At 51.5% G+C, this 20,143-nt stretch overlaps 1 protein-coding gene and 1 non-coding gene across 3 annotated transcripts in view; both read left to right on the forward strand.

Moving 5' to 3' along the window:
• The window catches only part of WWP2 (WW domain containing E3 ubiquitin protein ligase 2), a 164,943-nt gene extending 145,085 nt beyond the window's left edge, over nt 1-19,858 (forward strand). Inside the window, exons 1-14 of one of the 2 annotated variants that reach the window (XM_006156930.3) lie at nt 4,400-4,503; nt 7,943-8,024; nt 8,607-8,735; nt 9,141-9,216; nt 9,503-9,574; nt 9,804-9,892; nt 11,567-11,726; nt 13,558-13,691; nt 14,004-14,144; nt 14,810-14,930; nt 16,101-16,205; nt 17,136-17,232; nt 17,450-17,522; nt 17,956-18,055. In XM_006156930.3, the coding sequence (XP_006156992.1) occupies nt 8,608-8,735; nt 9,141-9,216; nt 9,503-9,574; nt 9,804-9,892; nt 11,567-11,726; nt 13,558-13,691; nt 14,004-14,144; nt 14,810-14,930; nt 16,101-16,205; nt 17,136-17,232; nt 17,450-17,522; nt 17,956-18,055 (1,296 nt within the window). In that variant the 5' untranslated portion in view covers nt 4,400-4,503; nt 7,943-8,024; nt 8,607. Of the gene's footprint in view, nt 1-4,399; nt 4,504-7,942; nt 8,025-8,606; nt 8,736-9,140; nt 9,217-9,502; nt 9,575-9,803; nt 9,893-11,566; nt 11,727-13,557; nt 13,692-14,003; nt 14,145-14,809; nt 14,931-16,100; nt 16,206-17,135; nt 17,233-17,449; nt 17,523-17,955 lie in introns of those variants that run through there. The other variant, XM_006156931.3, reaches the window with a different exon arrangement.
• On the forward strand, nt 10,705-10,767 carry MIR140 (microRNA mir-140). The gene has a single exon (NR_129444.1). It is a non-coding gene; the product is annotated as a microRNA mir-140 (primary transcript).
• Nucleotides 19,859-20,143: the final 285 nt, after the last annotated feature.

Here is a 20,143-nt window from a genome sequence, read left to right on the forward strand (position 1 = left end):
TCTTGAGTACCATAAAATGGTTTTCTCAGCTTTGCTGGGTAGGTAGGAGGCTTCTGGACAGAGACGGTGGCTACCTTTTCTCCGTGAAAGAAGACTTGTGTTGAAAACGTGGTAGGATCTTTTCTTGGTCTGTATCCAATGTCTCTCTGTTGATTTTCCTCCCTTCTGGATTTGGTTTTCCCCTCTTGTTTGCTTGGTGCCATGTCCTGGTTACGAGTAAGAAGGATTGCTTTCATATAGTTATTTTGGGGTTTGGCTGTGGCCCAGGGTTTGCCTCAGAAGACTTAAGAGCTGATAGTATACTAGCGTCTCCCCTCCTCCTCGAGCTGGACGTAACTGAGACCCAGTTCTTCGCTGTACTGCAGAGAACATGAAATACAATTCAGGATGAGATCCAGGGAACCCAGGTTGCAGTGTCCCGTGATTCCTTCCTGCTGTCGGCTCCAGCACACACCTATTTCAGTTTCTCTAAGTTAATCGTTCTCCTTATTTTAAAAATGTTTTCCTTTCCTAACGCCCCCAGTGTGCCTTTGTTGCTTGTGATCGCCATGCACCTTTTCTTGTTCGTTTCACCTGCAGTTCCCAGGGCCCTCTGTTATATGTTCCCGCTGTGGTCCACGGTGCAGGCATTGTGTCATGTTCACACAGCCCACCATTTCTGTGGCACTCCTTCCTTTATTCTTCCTCTCATAACCAGCATCTGCAGGATTGAAACAGATCATTTTGTGGCTCCTAATATGTAGATTCCAGCTTCCATTATCCAGAAATGGGCAGCTTGTTTCTGATTCTGCAGGGACACCTTTTGTTGAATTCTCCAATACTTAGCCATTGTTCTGTTACTATCAGGTGCATCCTTAAAAAAAAAATTTGCTGGGCCTCAGCAGGTGGCATACTGGTTAAGGCACTGGATTCCCACACGGTTGACAGCAGTTTGAATCTCAGACTTGGCGGTTTGAAAATCACAACAGATGTGTATGTATATGTCCCCAGAATCCGAGAGAATGGAGAAGGGATTGTGGCATGGCCATTCCCCCTGAGGGGTGATTTCTCACTTTCTCTTTCTCTGTCTCTCTCTGGTGAGTGTAAGTGTCCTATGGCAAAAACCTAAAAAATAAAAAAAAAAAAAAATAATAATCCTGCCTTCCGTTCTGTATCCTTCATGCCCTCCCCAGAGTCATTTTGCCCTCAACTGTTTTTGCTAGACATTTTTTATTTCTGAGCTTGTGTCTTAAAATATTACTGGAATTTTGTGTTTAGTTCTCCAGGGACTCGAACCCACGTGAGCTCTCTGGCTAGTGGCCTGCACCCCAGATCTCCCAACCCAGGGACCATCACCAGCAAAAGTGATTCAGCAGCACTCCTTTTTGTTTCTAGCTGTAAAGAACACTGTCTTGTCTGTTAGTTACGTACACCTCCCAGGATCTCTCCTTTGGCCGTAAGCCCCACCTCTGCCCGAACTGGGTGCCTTTGAGGCTGTGTTGCATGCAGCACTGTGGGATCTCTCATTTTAGGGAAATGCGGTAGAAGAAAGGGGACTCTGGGTTGGTTTATTGGAAGGGTGGGGTTTGGGACTTTTGGTTTTCTGACCATGATGTGTATAGCTTTTATCATTCATTTCTCCTTGGCTTTTGTTCACTTCCTTCCTTTTGACTTTCTTTCTTTTTTTTTTCCTAGCTTTCTTTTCTTAATTTTCAAGTTGTATGTACTTTAGGAAAGAAATGCCCCCAAAAGAAGAGTGTTTCATTTTAGCTATCGGAAGTAAAATTGTTATGAGCATCAACTTCCACTATTCGTTTTGTGTAATACTTGTGTTTGTTAATCTCTGGTCTCGCTTGCTTTCCTGTCTGCTTCTTCTCTTCTCCCCTTTCTTCAAGTTGTTGTGGGAAGGGATTGGATGCCAAGGAAATTTTTTTTTTAAAGGTTTTTGCCATTGGCCATATGCACTTGCCAGAGGGACAGTGAGAGGGCAAGTGAGAAATCACCCTTGGGTGGATAGCCACGCTAGAATTCCTTCACCTCCTGGGATTTGGACACACACATGCACCCAATGTAGATAGGCACACACAAGCCACCGGAACATGGAATCAGATTGCTGTCTGCCATGTTGGAGTCCAGCACCTTAACCACTGCACCACCTGCTGGCTCTGCCAAAGAAATTAGAAACAAATAAACAAAATAACAAAAGAGCCAACATGGTAGGAAGTTTGAGATATTAAAAATAAATAAATAGATAGATAGAGGGAAGGGTTGAGAAGAGAACTGATAAATGTTTTTTGATTTTTAGTGTGCTGTAGGGCATGTGTGCTTGCCAGAGAGGGAAGCAAGGGGGGTTGGCCATGCCACAATCACTCCTCCTCCATTCTCCTCTTGGGATTTTGGGCACACACATACATACGCACACATACATGGCATGATTTTCAAGCTGCCAAGTTTGGGATTTGAACTGTGCAGTGGCCATGCGAGATGCAGCACCCTAACTTCCACTCCATCTGCTGGCCCAGTAACTGTTTTTTTTTATTCCTAGTTCCATGCTGGTCTTGGAGGCGGTCAGTAAAGACTTTGTGTCTGCCGATTTGTAGGGATAAGCAAAAGATGACTGTAAGTCCACTCTAGCCTGGTTGGTACCAGCTGCTGGTTCATTTCCATCAGAACCCCGAATGCTTTTTAGATTACTCGTTCTGAGGGAAGATAGGAAGGGGGAAACAAGTTTGCACCAGAGCTTTCTTTCTTCTTTAAAATAACCTTTTCTGTAGGTCTTCCCTTTTGCCTAGGCTCCATGCATACCAAGTACATTCTGTTTGGCTTCATTATCTGACATATGTGTGCTTTCACATCTGTTCTTTACTTCTGCTAACAAATGTTTTTATGGACTGTTATTGTATACTACCTACAAAACAAAATTGGAGGAACTTGGATTTTATCAATAGCCCTCTCTCTCAGCACATACATACACCCACCAAAATGACTCCCGTGCATTCAGGTGATATTTTTCAGTAATGATTAGACAAATCTGAATTGTGATAGAGATTTCAAGCATGTCCCGGAGACTGCCTATAAAGTGCCCTAAGTCAAGGACGCTTCCCCTCACCTTCCTGCAGTGTCCGTCTCTGGGAGTAGGAGAGCCTTCTCTGAAGGGGGCTCTGTCCTATCAAGGAACCTAAGTTTTCAAGACATCTTTGTTAGAACTTGCTTGGAAGAGAAGCCTGTGTTGCCACCTTGGAAATAAAGTTTCTCTGTCCTTTTAGCTGGGGATGGGGCGGGAGGGTGGGGTGTGCTGTGAGAGGGGGTTTGCTGGCAGTTGAGTCCCTCCAGTGTTTTCTCAAGCTGAGACTGAGCACCATTCATCTTGCTGCCCGTGTGTGGCTCCGTCACCCTCAGACGGGCCAGCCCAGCGGCCTGAAGTCTGCATTTAGAACTTGATCCCCTAATATAACGATTAAATTTTAGTAAGTGAAATAAAAATGCTGTGGGGGAAAAAAAAAAGACAGAAAGAGTTGAACAATTCTTGTTTTATTTAACTACAAAAAGTTTTTGACAGCACCCCCTTCCCTGCAGGATATGAGAACTCTCGGTCCGCTGCAACCCTTCCCTGGAGACCTGAAGGCAGAATTAATTTGGGGGTGGAGTGGATTCTAATGTAAACAGCAACCTTGAGTTGGTTACCCCCTTCTTTCTCCTGTCTCCCCTTCTCTTTTGCCACCCTGCCCCCAGCCCCACCTCTCCAGACAGGCAAACGTAGAACACTGAACAACTTCAGGTCCAGGCAGGGGAAGAATAAAGGTGCTTTGTGAAGGGAAAGGAAACATTCCTGGGGGAGGTGAGGGGCTCCGCATGAATGTGCCCTCAGTCTGGGTGGGTGCTGTACACCCAGAAGGGAGGAGGGGTGGAGGCTGTCGAGGGGGAGGGGGAGGGCCCAGCCCCAGCCAGGAAGCACTGGGCGTGGGCAGGCTTGTGGGAATGATTTCATTGGAAAGGCCTGCGATATTTTTTCCCCTCCTGCGTGTGGTTCTTGGAGAAAGTTGGAGGGGGTGGTGATTTCAGTCGTCTTGGCCGCCGCGAGCAGAGGCGCTGGGCCCAGCCTGCTGGGAGCCTGCACCCAGCCCTCCTGCCATGCCAGGCTGGCTGGCTGGGCCAGGCTGGCTGCCTGTCCTAGCCGCCCTGGCCTGCCTTCCTCAGTGCACCTTTTCCTCCCCCTAGCTCTGCCCTTTCCAGAACTTACTTGGGCCATCCCTGTGCAGGGTTGTTTTTGGTTTTTCTTTTCTTCTACTTTTTTTTTCTTTTTTTTAAAGACTTTTGAGAGAAGCAGCTGCCACCTAAGGTCCCACAGCATCCTCTACAACGTGCTAAAATGCTAAAGACTCCTTGGCGTTTTCATTTTCATCAGGTGACCTCTTTCTAATTGGTGGCTTTTTTTAACCTTTGTGTTCTGCTATGTTTCTTGTGTTTAGTCTTCGAGTACTTCGACTGACCATGACCCCCTGGGCCCCCTCCCTCCTGGCTGGGGTAAGTACTGAGTTCTACTTCTGCACCCTCGCCTCTCAGCAGCCATGGCACTCTATTATCTCTTGCGCGTCTTCCTTCCTCATTCCTGTCCCTTGGTTTTCCATTTCGCTTCTCTCCAGTGCTCTCTGGGGGTACCCAACCAGAGCAGCTATACTCGATGAAGCCGGAGCTGGAAGGTTGGGAAAGTAATTGAGCTCCCCTGCTCCACTGTCGCGTTCATGAGCCATAGCTATAGGAGGGCGACCCAAAGAAAGCTGTCACTAAGAGCTGTGGGACTCTTGGGTTTGGTCCTGAGATTCAAGGTGTCTACTCAAGAATTCATCCTCCCTGAGATACTTTGATACCGTCTGATTCTCAGATGGATGTGTTTCAGGTGTGTGACTATCTGGTTGGAAAGAGCCCTAACAAACCTTTCTTTGCAGCTGGGACAGTGGCGGATTTTGGCCCAATTTCTACTAGGAGGAGCCCCCTTTTTGTTTGCAACACAGCTGTGAGAGAGGCCAGAGGGAAGCAGAGAGATTGAGGAGGGTGGTGGCTCCGTGAAAGTACAGCATTATAGTTTATAATGCTGTGCTGGGTTCTCCTTGTCATCAGTAACTGCTTCGTAACTATTCCAAGTCCTGGTGTGACCTGCCAGTAATGAGTTAAGGGCCAGACATCCATGATTTGGGGGACATTAAGCTTTCTGGCTGTTCTGGCTTTTGAGGGGCTATGCAAAGAAAAGTCACTAGAGATGGCGAGACCCAGCATATTCGATAGCTCTCCAAGCTGAGACAGAGTTTTATTAGGTCCTGCAGGAGTCCCAGGGAGCTGAAGAAGGCAGTTTTCATGGGAACCAGTTGGGTTTCAGTCACTGGTTGGGCCAGCGTAATGCAGTGACTGCGGGTTTGGTGCGCTAACAGACGCTATTAAACGGGGAGTGCGTGAGCTCTCTGACAAAGGGACGCACATTCTGAGAACTGACAGCTATAGGACGGACATCCACCTGGAAAAGCACAGCTTTGGGGTTGGGTCCTCTCAGTGCAGACACAACTACTCCCTTGGACCTGTAGGGTGTCACCTAGCCTGTTATCACTGCATTCCAGAGTGCTGGGAGACCTTCTAGTCCTCCTAGCGGGAGATAGTGGTTAGGGAGTCCTCCACGCAGTTCTTGATTTCCAGCTAGGGAGTCCCTTATGAACACAGATGACCTTCCCGGCTCCCTGGACCAGTGATGGATCATTGGAATCTCAGAGATTGACAGCAAGTCAAACACAAGAGGGTAAAACCCTTAGGACCCTACCTAGGGAGCAGACAAGAAAACCACACCAGATTAAACAATGTGCAATGCTTTGGCAGCTGGGAACCTAGAGTTTGTTTGTGGTGCTGTAGAGGGAGGCAGTGTAGCCAGTCACAGGAGTTTATTTCTGGATCAGTTCTGCTAGGTGATGGTTACCTGGTAAGACCAGTTATGGAGACTTGAAAACAGCTCCAAGATACAAAGTGGGAAAATCTTTGAGACGGAAGTAGAAGAGCCATGGTCAGACTGAGCCATTACTGATTATGAACAATCAGGAAAAAAAAAGTACGAAACTGTAATAATGGTCCTGGGCACCGTCCTAATCACAGATCCTCTGGGCTCTGTGTGGGCCTCCCCCTCTAGGCAGGGGCCGCTTCCCCAGGGCTCCTTAACAATGCACAGAAAGAGCAGCCACGCTGGAGGAGAACTGCACTGAGCTCCAGCCTGCTGTAGGCCTGCTGGTGTCGCTCTTGCCCTCAGGTCCCTTTCTGCTGCTCTGGGAGAGACCCCTGTTTCCCCTTGCACTTCTTGGGAATCAGGACACCTTGGGTTTTGATTTGCATCTGCTTCTCAGCTGCCCTGGCCCTGGAAATGCGATGAATATTCCCAAGTCTGTTTGCTCCTAAAATAGGTTGAGCTAAGTGCTCATTTGGGGACTTTTCCAGCCCCCAGACTACAGAGCTGTGCTTCGAGGCAGTTCAGTGGGTCACGAGAGGCCTCCCTGCACATACAACGGCAGCTAGAGATGACAGCACAGGTCTCAGACCCGCTGGACGGGTCCCTGACCCTGCGGTTAGCCTTGGCTTTGGCCCTTGGCAAAGCAGACATGGAAGACCTAATTCCAAGCAGTAGCTGCTGGGCTGGAAGCAGCTCTCCCCCAGAAGCCTCTTGGGAAGCCTTCCTTCTGTGAGTCGGTCACACAAGTCGTTCTAAGGAGGTGGTAGCTCTGTTAACAGTTCTGGGCACCTCCCTTTTTTTCTTTCCTTTTGTTATTATTTTTATTTTACTTTATCTGTTTTCTAGCTTTAGTGAAGTTTGTTTGTACAATTTCAGTCGAGTAACATAACATACAGCTGGTCAAAGCAGTCGGAGAGCGACCAAGACCTGGGGTTGACACTGCGAGTGTTACAGCCTAATTCTTGAGGGCGGGGTGCTGGTTGCCCCAGATCTCCTTTTTCAGCTTTTGGGTTCCCTGTAGTTTCTAGAACTGATCAACCTTATTTCTTTAATTTTTGTCCTGTCATTATGAAAGAGAGAGCCGTTTGCATCATTTGTCTTTAGGACCACAATAGATTTGAAGGCACAGAGACATCCTAGGAAAGGTGGCCTCTGGGGTTTGGAGCCTTGCCCCTGGTGTTTTCTCCTGGAGCTCATGAGTCAGCCCTCCCAATCCCTCTCAAGGTTTGGGTTAGCACTGGGACTGCCCCAGAAGGCCACACTGCCTCCCTAGTGTGTCAGTAAAAAGCAAAACTGCCCCCAAGAGAAAGTACATCCAGCCCCTCCTGCCCGAGTCCCCCAACGCGTCCTTGTCTCAAAGCACACTCTTAGGTGTAAGAACAAGATGGCCGTGGTCAGTGCCTGTAGCTCCAGGCACAATGTATTTGCTCATAAGCAATATCGAGGCTTTGCCTGGATGTGAGTTTGAGAACAAAACTGCCTGAAAGCAGGAGAGAGAGCATATGGAGGGTCTGGGGCCCATGCTGCCAAGTGCTGATCAGAGAGGCAGAAGGGAAAATGCGGTCACCCAGAAGGATCCTGCCTGTGAGACAGAGGCCTGGGTCACCTGCATCCCTTGCGTGGAACCGTGACAGGACAGAGGATCAGTCCCCAGTGCAGCACTGGGGTGAGGGTGGGAGGGTCTGGGTGGGGCTGAGGGGAGGTTGGCGGCTCCTCTGCACCGCACAGCTGGATGCAATTACACCTCTGGTCAGCCTCTGCTGCCTTCCTTCCATGGTGCCGCTCCCTCCCCCAAATAGCCACATAAATGCTCGGTCTCGTTTGGAAATGTGTGTATGCCTTCCCCACCCCCCAGCTGCTAGCAGGTTGGCACTGGGGCAGAAGTACAGACCCTGCACTCAGGAGGTGGGAGCTGCAGGAAAAGGACACTGACTCAAGATGTTTAAATCTGATTGTTCTCTCTGGGTTCTTCTCCCATGGCAGAGAAGAGACAGGACAATGGACGGGTGTATTACGTGAACCATAACACGCGCACCACCCAATGGGAGGACCCTCGGACCCAGGGGTAAGGACTTGGACTGAGGTGGTGGGCTGGGCCGCTGTGCAGTTCCACCATTGGCCGAGTGGCCTAGAACTGCTTTTGTCCTACAGGGTCAACATCAGGGGACCTTTTGCCACATTCAGCATCCCAAAACTCCCACCATGTAGTGTGGGCCTAAGGAAAGCTTAAAAACAGTTCTTTAACTAGCCCGTCCTGGTGGGTAGGGAGTGGCCCACCTGGCAGGGGTTACTCATCTCTGTATTGATTGTGCAGGCCGCTGAGGATGTGACTACAAAAAAGTTGTAGGCACCCCTCTCCCCCACCACAACATTCCACAAGAAACAGGGTTTGGGCAGTGGGTGTCTCAGGACAGCTGACGGCCATTCAGGCCAATGCCGTCTACCCAGGGCAAGTCTTATGGCCTTGGGATAGTAAATGACCCCTCTGTGCTGCGGAACTTGTGACATGTCATGCCAGGTGTACATTCTTAAGGCCACCTCACAGGCCTTGCAGGGGAGAGCAGATACAGCACCTGAAGACCCCAGCCTCCTAAGCATTGAGGCTGAGGAGGTCGCCCAGCCCTTACTGCGTCTTCCTTGTTTCCAGGATGATCCAGGAACCAGCTCTACCCCCCGGATGGGAGATGAAATATACCAGCGAGGGGGTGCGATACTTTGTGGACCACAACACCCGCACCACCACCTTTAAGGATCCTCGCCCAGGGTTTGAGTCGGGGTAAGCTCTTGCCATAGCAGCAGCAAGGTCTGTGAGTCCAGGCCGCTTGTCCTCCTGCTGGCTCAGAGGGTCGGCCGTGGGAGGGCACCTGTGGATGTGTTCCTGCTCTTACAGCCCTCTAGTGGCCAGTGTTGGTGTGATGTTAAAAGGGTTGGAGAGGAAGGGACTTACTATTTATTCCAGCTAACACCAGTGGTATTTCTCTAAAAGCAAGAGGTCTGGCTCTATTTCTGCTTTTCATTTTTGCTCTTCAAAGATCTTCAGAGCAGGCACTGCCTTTTCTTTATGCACCCCTTTGCTCATCTTTAAATGAACGTAGCATCAGCTTTCTGTAGTGCTAACAAAGACAAACTGTTCATTTTTTTGAGATATCACACACGTTCCAGAACATCTTTCTCTTTCCAGGACAAAGCAAGGTTCCCCTGGTGCCTACGACCGCAGTTTTAGGTGGAAATATCACCAGTTCCGTTTCCTCTGCCACGTGAGTTCTAGTACTGGGACCGTGTGGCCACAGGGGATGTTGAGTAGCTCAGCCCGGCTTCCCAGCGCTGGCATTAGGTGTCGGAGTGTCTGTGTCTTAGGTGGGAGCAAGATGCCACCTGGCCCTGAGCGGGTTTTCTCTCGGAAACCCGTTTCCATCTTTAGGGAACCAAGCTCTCCTCCTGCTGGCCCAGGAGTCCTGGGGGATGGCTGCTCACACAGACGGGAGGCCAGATCGAACAGTTACTGCTTGAGGACCCTATTGAGGATTTTTCTTTTCTTTGCAGTCAAATGCCCTACCCAGCCACGTGAAGATCAGCGTTTCCAGGCAGACACTTTTTGAGGATTCTTTCCAACAGGTTAGAAAATAACCATGGCGCCCAAGGCTAGGGGCAGACATAGCCCCCACCCTCTCACCCCCGCCCCATCTTCTCCCACGAGGTCTCTTAGGCCCACACTGTACGGTGCTTAAGGCATGGGCTTAGTGACCATGTCTGTGGGAGGGTGGGCTATAGAGTCCTCTGCCCTGCACCTTCCCTAGCATGGAGGGGAGGGTGGCAGGCTGGCCACGATGTCCTGTCTCCCCAGATCATGAACATGAAACCCTATGACCTGCGCCGCCGGCTCTATATCATTATGCGCGGTGAGGAGGGCCTGGACTACGGAGGCATTGCCAGGTGAGCTTGGGCACCCCTAGAGGGCTGCACAGTCCCCCACTTTCCCAGGCTATAGGGCCCATGACCAGAAAACTACTGCCTCCTTGCTTAGATCCATTCCCAAAACTCAGTGTATATTCAGGAGTGGGCATACCTACCATTTCATTTGGCCAGCCCAAGTTGGGCACCGGAGCAGTGTTTGGGGTCCCTGCTGGCCAGGCATTGACCCTTTAGTTACTGGATCATGAGGAGCCTGGGACTCATTAGCACCCAATGTGTCATTATTTTTATACTTTGGCCATCAGTCCAGCTGTGCCAGTGAGCAATGGTTGAATATTGGTGCCATGTGGTGGCCCATTGATTTCGACCCTGGGTCCCCCACCTTGGGGCAGCCAGGTGTCTGGGGTGTCCCTGACACGTGTGTCACTTGTGTCATCATCACAAGTGCCTCCATCAATACTCAGCTGCATGTCATGTGCACTGGGTCAATAAGATAAAGGCCGAGTACCCTGAAAAAGAACCCAAAGCATTGTCTTGCCCTCACCTCAGTCCACCTACAAAAGTTAACAGGCTGTCTGGGAAAGCATTGCCTTGGACGACAGGCAGAAGGGCCCCGGCAGAGAGAAGGAGCGCCTTGGCCTGCGGTGACTTCTCAGCTCGCTGACCTCTCACGGTGTGGGGTGTCCTCTCGCTTGGTGTTGGGTTCCTGTGTCTCTGGTCCTTTGTGCTGGTGGTGCTGCTCCCTCTGCGAGGTCCCCGTGATGGATGGTTCTTTTCTGTGGTGACCTCTCTGCAGGCTCTGCTCTGTGTGTGTCTCTCTCTCTGTGTCCTGCCAGTGGTTTTACCCTATGGTAGGTTACGTCATGCTGTTCTACCACAGGGTAGAACCACGGACAGGATACCGGGGCACCCTCTGCGTCGACGGACTCCTCGTCTGCCTAGCCACAAACAGCCCGCGCCAGGGACTGACCCCTTGGGACATCCCCCTGCTAGGTTAGCTCAAGCCTGAAAGGATCCTGAATTCTGGCTTGAGGCTTGCTCCTGGGCACAAACGGACATTGGGGCATGGGCGCTGGTTCAGACGAGTGCATGGGGATATGGGAGAGGGCATGGGGCTGGGTCCTGGGGCGAGGGAGGACGACGTAAAGGGAAGTGAGGTGCCTGCAGGATCGCTAGTGGGACTGAGGTTATTATCTGGAGGCAGTTTTCATGCCAGGAGCTGGGAATATATTACTGTGTGTTCATGTTATACTGCCTACTCAGAAGCAGGGTGGTTGCTGTTCATACAGTAGCTTTGTAGGAAAATTGTAATAAATGTGCAAGTCTGTGATGCTTCATCATCGTGCCCTTGTGCAGTGCATAGCCTACACAACTGTGCATGGCGGCCCAGGGTGCAAGGATCCCCTCTGCTGTGAGATACTCTGGATACTGTGATGTCCCACCTGGGAGCCAATGGGTATGCACACAGGTTTCCCTGAGTATCATCCTCAAGGACAGTTGCCCTGGTCTGCCCTACGTCTGAGCCCAACCTGCTCAAGGACCAGCTGTCCATATAGGCTAGCCCGGGCACCGGTCACAGCGGGGTCAGTTCCCCTTGACACGTGTCTCCAGACTACCTGAGATGCAATGGCAAAGGGTCACGACTCCTGTACAAGTGAGGGGTCTCTCATTCTCATTTCCACTCTCTTCCTGCAGAGAGTGGTTTTTCCTTCTGTCCCACGAGGTGCTGAACCCCATGTACTGTTTGTTCGAATATGCTGGGAAGAACAACTACTGCCTGCAGATCAACCCCGCCTCCTCCATCAACCCCGACCACCTCACCTACTTCCGCTTTATCGGCAGATTCATCGCCATGGTAAGGGTGGCCACGGGGCCCTTCCTCCTCTCTCTCCTCATCTTCTTCTGGCAAAGTGTGCTGGGGTGCCGGGGGAGCCACTCTGCCCCTGAGACATTCAGAAGGGTAGTGTCCAAAGAGGCAGCCCTGGTACCACCAGCAGTCCCCATGAACCACGCACCCTCTCTGGGCCCCAGCACTGATCCTCACAGAGCTCCTAATCTAAAATGCAAAAAGGTAGAGATAGTTCTAGAGAAACCAGCACTTTCTTGGGCCTTCCCCGGGGGTATTGAAGGGTGTCCTGTGCTGATCTGTATAATCCTCATCAAGTGGAGGCTCCAGGTCCCTGGGCCACAGACTTCACTTTGTGTTAAATGTGTGCCCTGTGGAGGGTGCTGGGATGACCGGCTGCATGGAACAGTAACCATCCACCAGCTGCCTGTCTCTGGAAGGGGCCCCAGTCTGTCACTAGCTGCAGGCAGGAGTAGATGGCTGGGACACTAACGCCTTCTGGAAGGGGATTTGGAATCAATGCTACTTGGGCCAGGATGCTAGTAGACAGGTTGGTACAAGCAGGAGGTGTACAAGCAACCGTCACAGGGTGATGGAGAGTGGGGCAGTGGCGTCACAGCATCTGAATTGACCTAGAAATAGGGGTGCAGTAGGAGTACGGAAGGGGGTCCTGTCATATGCATCACGTCTGTCCCTCCCTCCCTCCCTTCCTTCCTCCCTTCCTTCCTTCCTTCCTTCCTTCCTTCCTTCCTTCCTTCCTTCCTTCCTTCCTGGGATTTGAACCATGTGGTCGGTCATATGGGATACAGCTGCCTTAAACACCAGGACATGGAACCAGCCTACAGGCCCCATATTGAGTGTCGTGTGAGACCCAGGATTGAGGAGCCCATGGGAGTCATGGTCCTGCTGCCACATAGGGTGGCCAAGATATTTCAGCACTACTTTCCTAAGTACCCATTCCCATTCTCCTCTCAGGACCCGTGGGCCCCAAGAGTCCGTAACTAAATCTGGCCCTTCCCTTTGTCTGGAAGCTCTTGGCCCAGGTGCTGGGCTCCAAAGCGGCCACGTTCTTCCCAGGTCTAGAGACCCGCCTGGCCTTGCAGCCAACAGGCCAGATCAGACCAGCAGAGCCTAGACTATTACTCACTGCTGGCTGCCAGCTCTCGCCGTCGGTGGCGTCTGCATTATTCTTGGCCGCCTCAGCCCCTCAGTTCTGAGCACCAGTGAGTCAGGGCTACCACTGGGGCTGTTTTGAACAAGTCTTTTCTGGGAGCAGGGGGTAGACCTCTGTTGTCTTGGGAGCCAGCCCAAGCAGGTATGCAAGCAGACAGTGGGCTTGGGGTTTCCTGAGTATGCTGGCTCATCTGTAGTCTGGAGTGTGGGATGAGTCTGTCCCAAGGTCCAAGTAGGACAAAGAGTGCTGTAGACCTGCCCTCGGGGGGCCTGGGGCAGCCGGTGGGCCAGGCTCTATCAGGCAGTGAAGGCAGGGAGTAACAGCAGGGTTGGACACACAGCATTAGGGCCTGCCTTGGGTGGTTTCAGAGCCAAGCCTCCTTTTTCTTTTTTAAGTTATTTTATTTGTGGTAGAGTGTGTGCATGCATGTGAGGAGGGAGGGCACCCTCCATGGAATCTCATCACGCTGTGATCCTCTTCTCCCGGCCCTCCAGCTTGTCTGGATCTTGGTCACCTGCGTGTGTCCAGCATGTTCCAAGTTGACTGAGGATCTGAATCCGTGGTAGGCCATGTGGCTTCCAGCACTGCAGTTCAACTTGCTGCTGCCTGCACCACTGAGGCTGAGCCACCAAACCTCTTTGCTGTGTCTCTTCCTTCCTTCCTCAGGCTCTGTATCATGGAAAGTTCATTGACACAGGCTTCACCCTCCCTTTCTACAAGCGGATGCTCAACAAGAGACCAACCCTGAAAGACCTGGAGTCCATTGATCCTGAGTTCTACAACTCAATTGTGTGGATCAAGTGAGTTCTCTCCCTGGCCCTGCACCGAGGCAGGTCTGGTTGGGGAGCAGGTGCCGAGGGCCTTTGCTTGGTCTGCCAGAATGGCCTCCGAGCTCTCATCCAGCTTTTAGAAGTGCTGTGGAGATGAGAAGCTTCAGGTTCCCCGAAGGACAGTTCTGGAATTCTCACCTCGGGAGATGTCCTGTGCCACCATTGAGGATCCTAGCCACCTGCATGTCCTTGGTGTCCTATGGGCTTAAAAGCAAGTGATGTAGCAGGATCAAGGGAAAACCCCACTAAGGCGGACTTCCCTCTTGCTCTCCTGTGCCCCAGAGAGAACAACCTCGAGGAATGTGGCCTCGAGCTGTACTTCATCCAGGACATGGAGATACTCGGCAAGGTGACAACCCATGAGCTGAAGGAAGGTGGCGAGAGCATCCGAGTCACGGAGGAGAACAAGGAGGAGTACATCATGTAAGTTGGTACAGGGTGCTCAGCTCCGGGGCAGGAGGTTGAGGGAAGAGCCCAGACCCAGTGGATCCCAGAAGAATTTCCTGCTTGTTTCTGGGGCACCCTCTTCATCTAGGCTCCCACCCATAGCTGATAGGTCACACAGATCTCAAGAACTTCCCATTTACATGTGCCTCGGGTGGTGGTGATGACCAGCGATGGTGCGTTTGGAGGAGCCCGAGGCCCTGTGTCACTAGCTCCTAGGTCCTGGGCTTTGTACATCGGAGTCTTCAAGACCACAGGGCTGAACTTCTTCAAAAGGAGTAGACGTCTCCTCCCCTGTCCTGACTGGAAGGATCTGTGCGTTACATGCTTAAGTCCGCTCTCTCACGTGTGCTGCCTTTTTTTCGGGCCTCTTGGTCTAGTTTTCTACTCCCCACACACGTCCACATGTCTGAGGTTCAGCTGCAGTGGTGGGAGGGGTGAGAGGTGGTTATGTCAGGCAGTGGTGACAGTTACTGTGAGGTTTTGGAGGCTGTGGTCTGGGCCTTCAGCTACTGGGTATAGGTGTGCCAGGACTTGACCATCAGCAGATCCGTGGCTGCTGCGTAATTATGGCCATGTGGCAGGCCATGAGTGCCCCTGTCCAGTGGGTCGTGGGCCCAACCAACAGCTGGCCTTTGGTTTAGGTTGCTGACGGACTGGCGTTTCACCCGAGGCGTGGAAGAGCAGACCAAAGCCTTCCTGGACGGCTTCAATGAAGTGGCCCCCCTGGAGTGGTTGCGCTACTTTGATGAGAAAGAACTGGAGGTGAGTGCTAAAGGCTGTGGGCACCCCAAAACCTGCTCTTCGGGTGACATACTCTGTGGCCACTCACTGTGTACCACAGAAGTGCCATGATGGAACCCCACACTGCTGTAGGACAAATTTTGATTTGGGGCCTCAGCACCCACCCCTCCCTGAACACTTGTTCTGCAAGTAGGGGTTAGTGTCATGCATATTAACACTGCCAGCAAAAGTAGGTAGTTGGGGGCCAGCAGGTATCATGGTGGTTAAGGTTCTGGATCCTACCAAGCTGACTCTCTGGTTCGAGCTCTAGACCCAGCAGCTTGAAAATAACGCTGGGCATGTTTGCATGCAAAATCCCAAGAGCAGAATAGAGAAGAAGGGATTGTGGTTTGGCCATCCCCTCCAGGAGGTGATTTCTTACTTTCCCTCTCCCTTTTTCTCTCAGGTGAGTGCATACACCCTACAGCAAAAATCTAAAAAAAAAGAGCAAGAGGTGACACAGAATGGAAAATAAAAAACCTCTAACGTTTTAAGTACATACAATGTATGACTTAGCACATATGCTGAGCCAAGCAGGTGTTTTGTTTTTTGTATTTGAGAGGTTTTTGTGATAGGATGTGTACATTGGCCGGAAAGAGAGAGAAACAGAAAGAGACAAATCACTCTCCGGGGGAGATGGCCACACCACAATCCCTTCTCCTCTGTTCTCTAGGGACCTCGGTCACACACACACATGCACCCTGCGTGAGTTTAAGCCACCAGGTCTGGAACTCGAACTGCGGTCAACTACGTGGGAGTCCAGCTACATAACCATTACACCATCTGCTGGTGCCCAAGTAGGTGCTTTTACATGAGTTAACCATATACATATTATATTGGGTCGTTGGGAAAGTCACGACACATTTTTACATAGAAAAAAAATGTCATGACTTTCCTGAAGACCTAATACATAAGAAACTTTTAGGGAAAAAAAAATACTTAACGGACCCAAAAATGTAAAATTCTCTGTTGAAAATGATGTGCATCGCGTGGGAGTAGAGCACCCCCAAACAAAAAAATAAAAAAAAAAAAAAAAAAAAAAAAGCAGGTAGTTGGAAAGGTTTGGGACCACCTGACCTGCTAGTGAGTGGTGAGCTGGTGTGTAGTGGACCAAGCCTGCCGGGGCACTGCTGACCGCTTCTCTCTTGGTAGCTGATGCTGTGTGGCATGCAGGAGATTGACATGAACGACTGGCAGAAGAACACCATCTACCGCCACTACACCAAGAACAGCAAGCAGATCCAGTGGTTCTGGCAGGTGTGTCCTGGGACCCATCCCTGCCTGACTTGGGGCTGCGGTCTTGGCAGGTCATTTTAGCAGTCAGCTAAAGGAAATGGCACCCATTAGTCCTTAAGCTCGAGCACCCTTGATCTTTGTCATTCTTCCTCACCTCTCCTAACTTGGAAAAGGAGATGATAAACCCAGTCTTGGGAAGAATGGATGCTGCTGTACCTGGATTGTGGCCAGTGCATGTGACAGGAGGTTGTTGGGGTCAGCTTGGGCCGGCTGGTATGTGGGGGGGTGGGAGGGAGAGTGATGTGGACCTGTAGGCAGGAGTCAAAGCTGCTGTGACTGTGTGGTTTCCTCCAGTCAGACAGGCGGGCAGGCAGGTGCGTGGCTCCGGAAAGCCAAGTGAGCTCATCATCCTGGACACAGTGGACCTATTCTTTATATATATATGGTTTTGTTGCTGTTGTTATGAAGTACAATGTACATAAAAAAGAGAAAACATAACTTTGATATCCCTAGTATTCGTGTGTGTGTGCATGTGTATACATACGTACGTGTGTGTATATATGTAACATGATTCACCATTTTAAGTGTTTTAAGGTATGCATTCCATGACTTGTAGAACATCTACACTGTTGTGCAACAACATTTCATTTCCCCGTAAAAGACTCCTTATACCATTAGGCAGTTGCTCCCATCCTTAGTATCTAAGTGCAGAACTGCCATAGGAAGAAAATACCTGACTCAGGGTGTCTCTGGGACCAAGAGATGTGCTATGGAATGTTCTACAGACACAGCCTCTTAGAGGGAAACCCTTTGGGGTTTCCCAGGGTTTTCCAAACCCTGTCCAACCTGACTTTATGTTCTGGGGCCTGCTGACCTGGAGAGTTCCTCATTAGGGCGCAGCACCTGAGCTGGGCAGGTGGCTTGGCTGTGCCTTGACTTGCTCAATTCCAGGTGGTGAAGGAGATGGACAATGAGAAAAGAATCCGGCTGCTGCAATTTGTTACGGGAACCTGCCGCCTGCCCGTTGGGGGATTTGCAGAGCTCATCGGTACGTTTTCCTTGGCCTTGTTAATGCACCGGCTGTGGGTGAGGATAGCTCAAAGGGAGGAAGGACCATGGGTCTTCTGAAAACCAGTTGTTGTGGGAGGCAGTGTGGACTGTGGCCTCCTTGTCCTAGGGCTGAACCTGTCTGTGGGTGGAGCCAGAGAGTCCTGCCTTGGGAAGGGATACTCTGTTGACATTTGGTGTTTGATCTTGGATGACAGGTAGCAATGGACCACAGAAGTTTTGCATTGATAAGGTTGGCAAGGAAACCTGGCTGCCCAGAAGCCACACCTGGTGAGTTATAGTGGGAGGTGGCAGAGCCCCACACCCTGGATGAGCTCAGTGGGTGCCACAGCTTCGGGGCCTCAACTCTGACAGCTCTTGCATAGCTCTGGGCCATTAGGCTGGCAAGATGGGTCCTCACATACCTCAGGCCTCTGGTCTACCAGGTATTACACATTGAAATTCTTCCATTACAGTAGACAAAGAGCTTCTGCCCTGTGTGCTACCTCTCGCTCCCTATTTCCCAGCTGTCCTGTTCCCTCCCTAAGGCCCCATGCTCCAGGGACCTAGGTGCAGCCCAGCATGCTCTCTGGGACTCTGTTTTGATTCTGGTAACTGGGGTGAGCTGCACTTGCAGTGGTGACAGTAGCACCTGAGCTCTGTGGCCTCCCTGCAGTAGAGGTCGCCCTCCCGTGCTAAGTGTTCTGTCCTTCCCTCCCGACAGCTTCAACCGCCTGGATCTCCCACCTTACAAGAGCTACGAACAGCTGAAAGAAAAGCTGCTGTATGCCATTGAGGAGACTGAGGGCTTCGGACAGGAGTAACTGAGGCTGCCCCTCCCATGCCCCCCAGCGCACACGTAGTTTGGAGTCCTCCCTGCCTGAGAGGCCATTGGCCATGCAGTCCTTGGGAGGTCCCCGTGGATGGTGACCCTGCATGGGACCACATTGACATCACACTGGTGGCAGAAGAACCTGACCCCTGAAGGCCCTACAGCCTTGCCCCTCTTCCCTGCTGGTGGCAGTCTGGAATAAAGCCCCCTTGTCACCTTTGGGCCAGTCACCCATTACAAAGTCTGGAGGGCTGACCCTCTTCTGGAAACACTATCCCCTCCCCCCTAGGACCAACCCTAGGTGTGTGTGAGTGTGCAAGGGAAGGCATCCTGACTTGTAAGCTGGGCCTCGCAGGCTAGCTAGATGAAGAGGAGATTGGCCACTTGGGTTGCTTTTCTGGCCTGAGACAGCCAACAGTCTTTGCCAGTAAGAGTTTCTGTCTCAGCTAGAACTTTTCCAACAATCTATTTGAAATGATGGGCAAGGGGGAGGACTCTGGATGAAGGCCATCTTCGCTCCCTCCCTAGCAGGCCCTGGCCATGGAGGCCAAGCAGTAAAGCTCAAGGCCAGCCATTGTGTTCTTCCTGAGCGAATAAAAGGTTGCCCAGCTGCCTGGATGACACAGCAGACCCCACAGACCTCTGTCCTGTTGCATCAACTTGAAGCATTTGTGCAGGGCTACTGCTTTTGGTATTATTTTTGGTATGCCACTGTCACTTTTCATCAAGGAGCTGGTGACCCAGGTGTTCTGGGACCTTGAAGGACTCAGCCCCGTTGGTCCAAGAGTTTCCTAATAACTGCTCCTCAGGAACCCACTTAGTAGTCCAAGAGTTCCAGTGGTGCAGTATCACAGTGTTCTAGGCCCCAAGCTTGACAGAGAGGAAGGAGCTGGTGTCCTGGACGCCGCTCCCAACCTTGCTGCCTGCCGCCTTTGCTAGATGTCTTCACCCGGGCAGCCAACAGAGATGGGGTTGATGCCCCTGCCCTCCCGCTGGCCCCTGGAGTTCCAGGTGGGCCCATTAGTCCCCTGTTGAGAATGAAGTGCATACCGCCAGCTGTATGTGTTCATTCTGTGTAGGTGTGAGGCTTTATCTGCACGCAGGAAACAATGCTATTGAAAACCAGCAGAAGGGCCCTAGCTGCTGCACATGGCCTGACTCAATTTCTGGTGCCCTGCTGCCCCTAGCTTCTGATGTGGAGATTCTGCCATCGATTGAAATCTGCAAGGTGAACAAGCTCTCTGGGATGCTGGAGTAGCGATTATTGGAAACTCCCCAGCCCATGCTTGCAGGGTTCTAGGGCAAGGTGCCAGTGCAGACTAGCTACCCAGGACCCCAGGCAGAATCTCAGCCTGGTCACGGGAGCCTTCTGAGGATGCACTTCTGTTCTCAGACCCTCGTCCTTCCCCGGCCCATGGAGGTACAGCCCGTTACTGCCTCTGTGTGTGTGTGTGTGCGTGCGTGCGTGCGTGCGTGCGTGTGTGTGTGCTGATCTGAGTGGCTCAGCACGCGTAGCTCTGCCTTCTCCCTCTCGCTGTCATGCCACCTTCCTGTGGCATGTCATGACATAGGCTGCTCCATCAGGTGGGTAGGAGTCAAGCTGCCATGTGAGGTTTGAAGCATCAGGCTCACGGGTGTTTGTGTATGTTCGTGTGCGCATACATACGTGTATATAACTGAAGTGACCGTGTGGAATGCTCTTTGGAGCACTGGGTTGGCCACCAGATTGTTTTGTAACGCTCGCCTCCCTGCCTCAGTATTGCCAGTTTCTTGTGCAATAAACAATCAGCAGCTGTGGGTGATGTTGGTGTGGATGTCTATGAAACCACTCCCCTCCAGGCCGAAGGCCACTGGACCCCGGGTCCAGTGGAGGTGGAAATTCCCTGACCTTGCTGACTTTGAAAAGTCTGCATCATTAGCCGAGGCAGCCCCAGCCTGGAGATGGGCGAGTGTCCCGAGATCACTGACTTCAGTCTCACTGCACTCTCTTGGCACCCTCAGTCTCCTGCCAGGCAGTTGCCCGGGGGACCAGAACAGCTGCAAGTCAGGCAGGCTTTGGAAGCCAGCTCACAGGGAGAGT

Source organism: Tupaia chinensis, unplaced genomic scaffold, assembly GCF_000334495.1.
Source record: "Tupaia chinensis unplaced genomic scaffold, TupChi_1.0 Scaffold000523_1, whole genome shotgun sequence".
Taxonomy (NCBI): Eukaryota; Metazoa; Chordata; class Mammalia; order Scandentia; family Tupaiidae; genus Tupaia; species Tupaia belangeri.